At 38.8% G+C, this 11981-nt stretch overlaps 1 protein-coding gene across 1 annotated transcript; it reads right to left on the reverse strand.

Annotated features, from left to right (window-relative positions):
• Positions 1 to 755: 755 nt before the first annotated feature.
• LOC140169465 (alkaline phosphatase, tissue-nonspecific isozyme-like) lies at positions 756 to 3309 on the reverse strand. The gene is made up of 4 exons (XM_072192726.1): positions 3288 to 3309; positions 2479 to 2670; positions 1652 to 1789; positions 756 to 1250 (listed from the first exon to the last, which is right to left on the reverse strand). Exons 1-4 carry the CDS (start codon positions 3307 to 3309, stop codon positions 1027 to 1029), a joined length of 576 nt encoding a protein of 191 aa, XP_072048827.1. The 3' UTR covers positions 756 to 1026.
• Positions 3310 to 11981: the final 8672 nt, after the last annotated feature.

The following is an 11981-nucleotide window of genomic DNA, read 5'->3' on the forward strand; positions in this document are numbered from 1 at the left end:
AATTGAACGTCGTGTCATTTTATTCTAAGTCTTAGATTTTGTCACAACTACAGCACCCAAAGCTTTGCCTTTGCATGTTATTAATTTAGTTTTCCAAAGTACATCAATCGTGTAAAAACTGAATTTAGAATTAAAAAAAGCATTGAGGGCAACCTCCTTAGCAAATGTTACAATATGGCTTTAAACGTGAGTGAAGTTCTTCCGACCCCGTAAGAAAAACAAAATGGACTTGAAAATAAAACTCACTTCTGGGGAATAATAAAGCTTTGATTTTTGCAGGTTATCTAATAAAACTCACTTCTGGATAATAATTAAGTATCAAATACATTTATTATTCTTATTCTTCTTACATATCAAATTGAACCAGATATCAAAATTAACAAATTTGATTAATACGGTGATCCATGACATAATATATGTCATCAGATGCGCCACGATCATAATTTGACTGCTTACAATTTTAGTTACACTAATAAGGGGCTGTCATTTTCTTCGAATATGTCGGAGTTCTAAATATGTTGGTCAGACCAAAGATTTGCCCCCCCCACACACACACAAAATGGTCCCCTTTCCCAAACAGACTCAAAACAAATAATTCTAAAATGGTCTCGAAATGAGCTTCTTAATATTATAGTGTATTTGGATCGAATGCGCGCGTAGCACGCATAATTTTTAATTGTAATAATTGTAACTGCATATTTTATACGAGATTTAGTCCCAAGCCATTCGATAATTTGATGACATGACCCTCTATTTTCAAAATGATAACCAACCCCCATATTTGGGACCATCTCATTATCATACACAGTTCTTCAAAAGACCTGCATTGAAAACTCACATCCTCTATTCTTAAGAAACCACCCTCCTCCTAAGAAAAAGGAAATGACAACCCCTCCCTAAAGATTCATTTAGATAAAGCAAAATAGCCTCTCACCATTTATGAGCATTTCTTATCAATTACATTTTATACTCGATCTTAAAGTAATCAAGATATTTATTCAAATATTGATGTAACTACTGTTTGATTTATGGTCGTTTTCGGCTCTTCCTTCCTTGTGGTTTGCGAGAGCAGTCTCCTTCGTACTCTCCAAGACATGTAGCCAAACGAGCCACATGAGCTACGTAGGTCTGCTCATGAGCACGGTGGAACATGTGAGCCATGGGACCGGCAGCGTAGACTGGTACATCTTGACCACCGTGGTTGCCGCTTGTCGTTGGTACACTCGAGGATTGGATGAAGTTTGGATCAGCTATTAAAGAAAAAGAAATTGCTAGATTATGTCATCAAGTCATAAAAGAAGTAAATCCACTGGTATTATATCTCTAAGAATTATTTTTTTTAAATGTAAATATATTGAAAGGGGCAGATTCAGAACGTCTAAATGAAAACAAATTGGTTGTATTTGCTCATACCAAACCCCAGTTTTTCCCAGCCGTCCCACAAACCCGTCCCCAAAAGTGCGCACTAGGGGTTGACTCTGTGTTATGATATTCCAACTTGCATCTTCCTTTTTCATTATTATTATTATTATTCATCTCAAACTTTTGGCCCCTAGATCATGGCCCCTGGGCCCGGGCTCAGTGTGCCTGAATTCTAAACTCTATATTAGAAGTGATGAAGATTAGTGTGTACATTGATGATAGGACTAACCTGTGTTTACATCGGTTAGATTCCTTCTGGTGCCATTCTCTGCATAACTCATCTCCTGCAGTATTCCACCAGGTCCTGAGGCATACCGCAGGCTTGTGAAAGGCAGTCCATCTTCTCCGAGCTGGACATCATTAAGGCCTATATGTAATGGAATATTAGATAGACTATAGACACGGAAAACATTGCATGGGTATTGATCCTGGAGAACTGGGAAAATTCCCGCATCCCCTTTTGGCTCACATTTTGGCAAAATGCTGGGAATTCAGGCCATGTATCCCATCACTTTGAGATTGCTGAATCATTACATTTACCCGGGCATCAAGAAATAGCATAATGGTTATATTCAAAGAGTCAAAAGAAGGATTTGGGAAATTAGACTATTATTATTCAGTGGTATTGCATGCAACGAGGGTTAAATCCGATTGTTTGGGCTCATACTGACATACAGATATCCCAACACCCTACCTACCTACCTACCTACCTACCTACCTACACCCACATATATATACGCACTGACCTATGTACCAATAATGCACACAAAAAGTATCCGGAGTAGTTCATTAGTTAGAAGGGTCATTAGTTAGAAAAGGGTTAACGTTAGGTTTTAAGGCATTTTAAGGTTTATGATTATTATTAGGGATAAGGTTAGGGTTATTAGAGGTTCTGATTGGCTAACATGTATTAACTCCGGGACCTCATTCACCAATCAAGCTACCTAGTTATTTTACGCGATAATCAGGAAGGACAGTCGGACAAGGACTTGCCGAATACTAAAGTTGACACGTCGATTGACTTAAACATCATTTTGAAAAAACGAAATCAATTACCAAGTACTGGGTTGTCCCGCGAACTGTATCCAATGAAGCCCATTCCTTGAGCGTGAACAGAAGTCACAATGACAAGAGTATCTCTCAGGTCAACCATCTCCATTACCAGCTTCACGGCGTTGTCAAACGCCAAAGTCTCGAATAAAGCCTGGTGAGCTTTCCCTTGGTGATGAGCACGGTCAATTCGGCCGCCTGGATTAAAGAATAATAAATAAGATACATTGTTGGTGTTAACTATAACAACATAAATAATATACCCTGGAATTCTGTCTACAAGCATATAGCCTATACATGTATGCCTCGGGCGTTTTGTGACGAAAGCGACGAAAGGTAGACATTCTCCATAAAAACATTATAATGATTGCTTTGTCTTACAATAATACATGTTTGAAGAACCGCCTGTATAATTAATATGGTTGCTCATCTCTTTCGTTAAAAAAGATCATGTTTGTGTGCCACAGTTCGACATGTCTGCCAATTATACGTTTAATAAAGCAATGGCATTTGGTTGTATATCATCTCAGTAACTCTCAGCAATATCCTCATTAACACACTTTCAGACGCAATGTTAACACCTATAACTGAAGACCGATTTAAAAAGACTAGTTTGCGTCTGACGTCAGGGCAACGGCGCGGTGTGATTGGTTACTGACCTGCGCAGTACGGTATTTTTGGTCTGGTTGACAGGACGTCAGACGCAAACTAGTCTTTTTAATTTGGTCTTTAATTATAGACCACCTGCACATTTTATGAATGACCACGCATTTCGAAATTTACCTTAGGCCTCAACATTCAACTTCTGCATGTACCGTCCGTTTCATAAAAACACATCTTGATTTTTCTATACTTAAAAATATATGCCGTTATTTTTAGTGCTGTACACCCAGTCACAACACCTAGACGTTGATCCACAAGCGCTTAGCACAATTTACATGTTGTCGTTGACCACTACGGTTCCATATCATTCCATAAACCATTAACCAACAACACAGGGGCTAGCAGCTAAGATGCGCACGCCCAGACGTTTCGCAATTGACCTTCGCAGAAAGGATAAGCTCCCCGTGTTTTGTACGGGTTACAATGAGACAATTAGCAGCAAGTTCCTTGTCTAGAGGAATTTCAAGCTGACTCAATATTTACCCGAGAACGTACTACCTACCGCCTGGGCTCGAACCTACAACCTCTCGTACCAAATTCGAAAGCCTTATCGATTGAGTTAACTTGACTCTATTTAAGGGGGTACTACACCCATTGCCATTTTTTTTTGCGTTTTTTTGCATTTTTTGACAAAAATAAGAAATAAAATTGGACAAAGTGGTATGCAAAATGAAGGGGCAAATCTTCTCGATCTATTGGTGGCATCGGTATCAATGTAGCTTACATGCTTTTCAAGGTAGAAACCAAAAAGAGGTACATCACTCATGTACCTCTTTTTGGCTTCTACCTTTAAAAGTATGTAAGCTACATTGATACCGATGCCACCAACAGAACGAGAAGATTTGCCCCTTCATTTTGCATACCACTTTGTCCAATTTTGTTTTCTCACTTCTTCACAAAATGCAAAAAAACGCATAAAAAATACAATGGGTGTAGTACCCCCTTAAAGCACATAATTTCATTAAAATCTTATGTACGCTCGTATCGATGTACGTACTCAAATTTGCTTCTTTTATCAACATACCTCCAACATACAGGAGATATCCGTCGTCGTTCTTTTGCAATATTTGCAGAGCTTTTCTTGTCATTTCCATTAGAGTTGGTTCCAATGCAGCATCCATACCACGTTCACTTTCAAATTGCATTTCTCCTGGCTGAAACAGACCTGTAAAAAACAAGCAAAATAGACATAATTGAGATTATTGCAATTTCATTTACTGAAATTCGCTGACCAATAAGTTTGTCCCAAGCCAATGTGGTCGTATTTATATAGATATAAATGGAGAACTTGAGCAGTTGTTTGAAGGAAAATTATCGCCTAACCGTGATATTAAAAACTTTGGTTGATAAGTTGCCATTTTCAAGGGAAGGCGGAAAAGATTGAGTCTGAATAATGCACTGTTGTCACAATCTCAATTTATAGACCTTTGTCTCTAATACCAATGTCATTAAGTTTTCAAACGCATTCGTTTCAGTAACATCATCCATCATTTCAACCTACATGATATTTTTTCTGTTGGACATTATGGCTTCCGCCAGCACTACTCTTGTTAGTCTCAGCATCAATGACCTTGCTAATTCCCTTCACAACTTCGATCGGCGTGATTATCATGGACTTAAGCAAGGCGTTCGACACGGTTGTGAAAATCGGAATTTTTAAAAACATTGAGGGCGACCTCCTCAGCAAATGTTACAATAAATAATGGCTTTATAGTTTGTGCAAACTAAATAGCTTCTATAATGAAAGACAGAGATAAAAAAAAGACTAGTTCGCGTCTTGACAACTAAGCAGAAAATACCACACTGTGCAGGTCGTCAACCAATCACGGCGCGCCTTTGCCCTGACGTCAGACGCGATTTAGCCTTTTTAACTCTGTCTTTCATTATACCTCACTTATGACTTACCGAGAAGATAGTCTGTCTCTGCGGGGTCAATATCATTAAAATCTGGTAAATTCCAGACGTATTCTGCGTTTTCGTTACGAAGCGACCTCGCCCACTCCCTTATCAGGTTACGACCATCAGTCCTCTGACCAAATACATCCGGGTATTCTGGATCAGCAGTATTTTCTGGTAAGAAGTTTTCCCGTCCACCAGCTAATGCAACCTGTTTGAATCAAAGAGTTGGTTAACAATATAAGGAGGAAAAGGAATTGCATAGAATGGGTAAAAATCAAATCAAATTATAAGGTCACATAAAAAATTAATTCGTTTCACGTCCCACGTCCCTTCCCTCCTCACTTCCTGGGGTCAGGTCATATTTGTGTTTAAAATTTCATGGGAAAGTTAAGCTTTTTTACTTTAGTAAAATTGTAAAGCTAATAAACAAGTGTATGAGTTAACATGAGTCACTTTCAAGTGTTTGTGGAACTCCGAGGGTATAATCTTCATAATATTAAAATAAAAAAGAACATTTGATAGGCGGCGTTGGTGAGGGTGGTGGTGTGGAGCGGGCAACCACAAGTTTCCTCCAGCTAGCGGTCTTGAGCCATTGCTGATAGCTGACCTTGGCTCAGCATGCTGTCCATATCCCCCCAAAGGCACTGAATGTATTTCCAAGTTCATAGCCATGAGTTGGGACATAAAATGCATACTCTTAAGCTCCATGGCTCAAGCTAGCGGAGTATATGACCTACAAATTTCATTTGACGAGTCCTGACTTTCTCAACGAGTGGTGCTGCCCCTGTCAGATTGTAGCCTAGGTATCTGAAGTCGGTCACATGATTAATGGGCTTTCCGTATACTTGGAGAGGAGGCTGGGGTTGACAGTTGATGGTCATATACTCTGAGACTGAGCCCGTGGTGTGGAAGATTCATTAGAAGGTCATTAGGTAATCATCCAGATATCTCCTTGATCGACGAGGGCAGGTCACAACTCCGAAGTCTGGTCCAGATGCCTTTCCCAAGCGGTAGTCAATAAGGATGATAAAAAGGAAGGGAGCCAATACATCACACTGCGGAACTTATGTTGTTACATCGAAGAGCTATGTTAATATAATTGACTATGCTCAGTTAGACTATGCCATAGTCGATTTGTGATAAATAAAAATATGTTATTTGATCATTATGAACGCATTCAGTTGAACTCGAAATTATACTGATATTATTTTATTACATCAAAATACTTAGTAATACTGGTTATGAAAAAGTTTATATAATTATATTAGTGATAGTAACAGTATACGTATGCTTATTGGATGCAACATTGAATGGGCTTATTAAACGCAACATTATGGCACTTCAATACTGAACAGTTCTGATTTTAGAATCTACCAGTTAAAAATCGAAACTAAAAATACTGAAAAGTTCTGATTTTAGAATCTACCAGTTAAAAAGCGAAAGCCCGAGTTAAAAATCGACTATGTACATTGAATATTTAACAGGACTTTGATCGGGGACTTAGTCCCTAACACACACTGTCAATCATACTTGTTTATCAATCCAATTTAACCGCACGTACGTACAAGAGACGCGCTCATGCACCTAGTACAGAAAGCGCCGCATAGTTGTGTACAATGTAGTTATCTATGGTAATGGTACATGCCGGGGGATTTAAACCATAACGAGATCTGGGCGACCAATCACAAGCCAGATCCATTTAAAGATGCATTACATCATGGCCAATTTTAGTAGGCCAGAAATCCGACAATCTCATCCATAGACAACCGTGTTAAACATGTTAACCGCAATCGAAAGTAAGTAGTCCACTTGGGAAGCTAACAAACAGAGGGAGTACGGTGACTAAAAAGATCAGATGTGAAAATCTATCAATTGAGCACAAATTAATTAAATCAGAGTTTAAGAGTATGCACAATGGGCAAGTGGAACACGGCACAGTGTATTTTACCCATACGAAAAATCATTCCGTACCGTGCATGCACAGATCACTGACAGTGACGCAATCAACCAATCAGCAGTTGGAAAATCGTTAACCCAATGACGTCATCGCTGCATTTTCATTGATAAAATTCAGAATCGTTCAAAACACGAGTTTTTAATTGCCAATATTAAATTTTTGTGTATGAATGTCACTGTCTATCTCAAAATAAAATAATTGTGTATTATTGTAGCGTTGAATGCGCTGAAGCTTGTGAGGCGGGTCCGTTGCAAATTTAGCAGTTCTTTTGTTTTTTATGACAATAAAATTCATCTTTCGCATGGCCGCTGTGTGTGTGTGTGGGGGGGTGGGAACGGGGTTCAGCTATGCACGCATGGATTCTGCATAAACACTAGTACTGCTGACTGAGTGTACCAATCGTAGCAGGGTGTAAAATATACATCAAAGTCAATGTTTAATCTCAAATACGTTATGGGGTAAATATAAGCATTTGAATAATTTAACAATAATTTGAACCTGAAAAATAAATGAACATGAAATTTCATGAGTGATTTTTCAACATATTTGACTGTTGGATAATTATGGCTGCTGCAGCTTTGGAGCTAAGGCAATATGGCGCATTACTTTGAAGTTGGTAATGGGTAAATTACACTGTGCACGGAGAAGTCTAATGCTCAGTTCAATCTAAGGATTAAGGAATACTCTCAATTTCGGTTAAAGTATAAGTGCGGTAATCAAAAATGTTCAGACCATTTGTAAGGACATAATAATCCAACCTAATCCAAAAGCCTAACAAACAATTGGAAATGTTGAAAGTACTGCCCTGGACTACCAGACCGCAAAACAATAAAGGTACCAGTTGTTTTACCCTGTATAGCCTAAACAAAGACGGATATGTCACAATTAGAACCAACAGTTAGTTATAGCTCTATCTTTTAGCCCAAAGACCTGGTTCGTTAAAATCGTTCAAGAAATAAAGACACGATGACGCAAAAAAAAAGTGAAGGAAGATGCAAATCAGACTTGCAAATATAACGGAGTTTCTAATATAGAAGAGCCCATACCGGTTCAATACGGACTTTGGTTGGAGGTCGGGTATGGGGTACTAGTAATTCATACACTACAGCGGTGGAGCTGGCAATGTCGTAAATCCTCGTCTCTCTAATATTCAGTTTTTATCGCACTGAATCCACATTCTATATTCAATCTATATTGCACTGAACATACGTCAGTAAAGAGCGCCCTCTGTTGTTTAAAATTCACTTTAAATACGTATTTTAAACGTGAATAAATGTTTGAAACCAAAGAATATAAAAACAAAAAAGAGGTAATATGGGACACCATAGAATATAAAAACCAGAATTTCGATAAGTCAAAAACCTAAATGACTGCTTAAGATTTGGCCGTAAAAAAACAATATTGCTCATAACATTATTGTTCAAGGTTGCCCCGCAGGGTTCCAAGGAAACAATTTTGCTCCATAAGCAATAGCAAACAAGTTTAAACTATAAATTAGCCCAGACAGAGGACTGGGCTTGAAGAATGAGGGAAATCCCGAGGTAAAAGTTAAAACATTAGTATTAAAAGTAGAATATATATTCTGTTATGTTATATTATATACATTACAGTTACCGTTGGTCAATGTTTCATTACGCATTGCTTTCTTGCACTGTAGGGCAATTCCATATTGGAACACCATAAGTAAATAACTCAACCATGGGAGTCTCCGGCTCTGCGGCCATAATGTTTTTGTTGGTACTGCGTACCTTAATGTAACATTGACCAACAGTAACCTGGATGTAACATGTAACAGATGGCACTATTTAAAGCCGTATATTCAGTGCGATATAGACTGGGAGACAAGGTTGGGAAAATTACGCTACACCGCGGTAGTGTATGTATTGCCCTATACCCTTTCCGCGACTGATGTCAATATTTAAACTTACAGGGTAGCTATTTTGAATTTGGATACAAATTGTATTAAGAAAGCTATATACTTCGGATTCATTGTCAGGCTTTTGGATAAGGTTGAATTAAGTATTATCTTGAAACAGTCTGACATTTTTGTCGTACCGTAGCCTATTTCTCTATTTACAATACCTGTATGTCGCCGGCACGTTCCACGAACTGTGCTGCTAGGTCCATACACCCGTCTGCATCGTCAGGCAAGTCAGCGTCATTATTCCACAAACGATTAACAGAGTGTCCGTAAAAAGAAGACACTGTATCCCCGTCCGCAAGACCGTCTGTAGTCACTATACCAGCGGATCGTCCTGCATGAGTAGAAATAATAAAGACATAAAAATAAAATTAATGACTTCAGCAAGAAAAGACCACCAGGTCGTCCACCAACCAGATGGAAGGACCAAATTCAGATGGACTTGGGAATTACCCCACATGAAGCAAAGACACAAGCAACAGATAGAACTGAATGGAGGAGGCTTAATCGGCAGAGGGCAAAGGGCCACACCGGCCTGAGCAGTTAAGTCAAGTAAGTCAAGTAAGTTAAGATTATTATTAGGGATAAGGTTAGGGTTATTGGAGGTTCCGATTGAATAACATGTATTAACTTCGGGACCTCAAGATCAATGCCTTTGCAACATCTTGCTACAGAGTCATGTTAAACATCAAGCGTGTGGATCGGATCCCAAATGAAACCATCTGCAATCTGACCAACACCACTCCACTGGTTGACATACGTCGTACTGAAGTATGTCTAGCACCTCCTGGGAGATACTGAAAGGATGCTGCAGTCAAACAAAATTGTTTCACTTGCCCAAGATCGTAATAGTTGGAGGCAGCTTGTAGTCGCCTGCTCCGCAGGCGACTGATGACGATGATGAATTGATGATTGAGCAGTATAATGTGGATGGTGTGTGGCAGTGGGGGTACTGTGGCCTTCAATGTGTGTGCAGTATGCACCTTTGTTTCCAATGGACATTTTATTGTGAAATGTCATTGTACAAGGAATACATAAAAAAAAAATTCCACATAGCCCCCGAATGAAAAGTATTTAATTCTCTTTGTAATCACTCAAAAAGCATTTGGTGTGAATTTTACATCCGAACTAAAGGCTATTAAATTTTTACGAGCCTTTTTATTTTACATGTAAAGCCTATGGGGGTGACGATTAGAAATGGACGGCAATATTGAAAAACCCTAATTTTGGGCCATTTTAGACACTAAAATGCCCATAAAAAAAGAATAGCCTCTAGTTCGGATGTAAAATTCACACACAATGCTACCTGAGTGATTACAAACATAATTAAATACATTTCATTCGGGGGCTATATCAAAAACAAAAAATGTCCTATACCCTAATGGTTATGGAACAAAGGTGTATGGCCAGTAATAGCTCGAAACAATAAAATCCTATTTCGTGACATGGAAATAATGTTAAGTACTCTAGTTTAAAATGCACGTACCTAACTTTTACACCATCAGAGTCTTAAGTCGAGTTATTGAAGTGTCGGGTCTGGTATCGTTGAGTCATTGGAGTCTTAAAGTCAACATGGTAAATTAAGTCTGGAGTCATTTGGGATTTGAGCAGTGGCGTAGCCAGGACTATTCCCGAGGGGGCAACAAAGGGGACAAGTCAACTTTCAGTGAAGGAAAACATTGACGGAAATGGTAAAAAAATGGGCTAAAAGTACAAAAAAATACCTAAAAGGGTGGTCAGCATGCCGGGGGCAAGGTGCTAGATGTAAGACTCGAGTAGAATCTCGAGACCTAATGTCTTACCGGCACCGAGGAAATCATCTAGTAAACAGTCGACCGTTGCCGCATCTTGAGTGCTGCAATCGTTATGCACAGCATTACAATCAACACCGACTGCGTGCCCTACTGTCTTCACACCACAGAATAGAGCAGTACTCGCTGAAGCAGAATCAGGAACCTGGATGTTGCAATTGTACGTCTATTCAATACAAAAAAAGAAAGAAAACATATCTAAAAGACAAAACTTGTTGTGAGAATACATTGTAATAAGTCGTAACTATAACATATGATTGGTAGCGATACATGTCATGCCGGAGCAAATCCGAATAATGCTTGTGTACCAAGAGCCCATCTGTCTGGGGATGACACTAAGTTCGCATTTTTATATATTAGCAACGCAAACCTAGCGAGTCATGTTGATTTGCAAGTGAGACAAAAGACGTATGATCACGTATCGATCGGTTATGAGTATTATTATTCACACCAAACTCTTTTTACTCGTCCTTGTATTGAGGTTACCACATAAAGTGTCGTAACTTTAGCGAATCGTACCTGTAGAAGACAGTAAAAACGTCTAGCAAGGTCACGCACTCCGGAAAAGCGTCAAACAACTGTGAGGACGTCAGGCAGAAGTGATTTGTTTCTCAAAGAAGCTCTTCTTATTTGATACAGGAATGAGGTTTTGCGATAGTAATGTCGAAATTAGGACTTGCTGTTAATAATGCGTGATGAAATACAAGTAGTTTTGGAAGTAACGAAAGCCTTTGACACTTGACCGGAATATTCATCATGGCGCCAAATTCGTCTGTGTAGTCGTATTCGTGTCCTTGTGTGAACAAATTGTCAACCTGCATGCACTAATTAGACATATTGATACTTGGCTCCCGACATGTATTAGAGATTTCATAAGTAGGTAAAGAAATGGCCATATTGACTACTGCGTCACAGTAATGCACCGGTGACTTCAAAAATTTGTAAACATGCCCGGTTACATGTTGACATATCACGTGTTTGGGAAATCACGTGGGCCAGCATTTTAAGATTCAAGGCCAACTTAGCATACATGATAGTAATAGAAAATCCAATGTATTTTGGGCCAATGATCTCAATTTCATTGCACAATCGGTATTGCTAAATAAGGAATAATATGACTTGTAAATAAAATTTATGTCAGAAAAATTCATATCTGCTGGACCATCTTTCAAACACTGGTGGTTTGTTTCCAACTTGGTATTTATTAAGTCTTAAAAATTGACCTCCAAAAACGCTATTCACGCTTTAGGAGCAAATA

Source organism: Amphiura filiformis, chromosome 14 (assembly GCF_039555335.1).
Source record: "Amphiura filiformis chromosome 14, Afil_fr2py, whole genome shotgun sequence".
NCBI lineage: Eukaryota > Metazoa > Echinodermata > Ophiuroidea > Amphilepidida > Amphiuridae > Amphiura > Amphiura filiformis.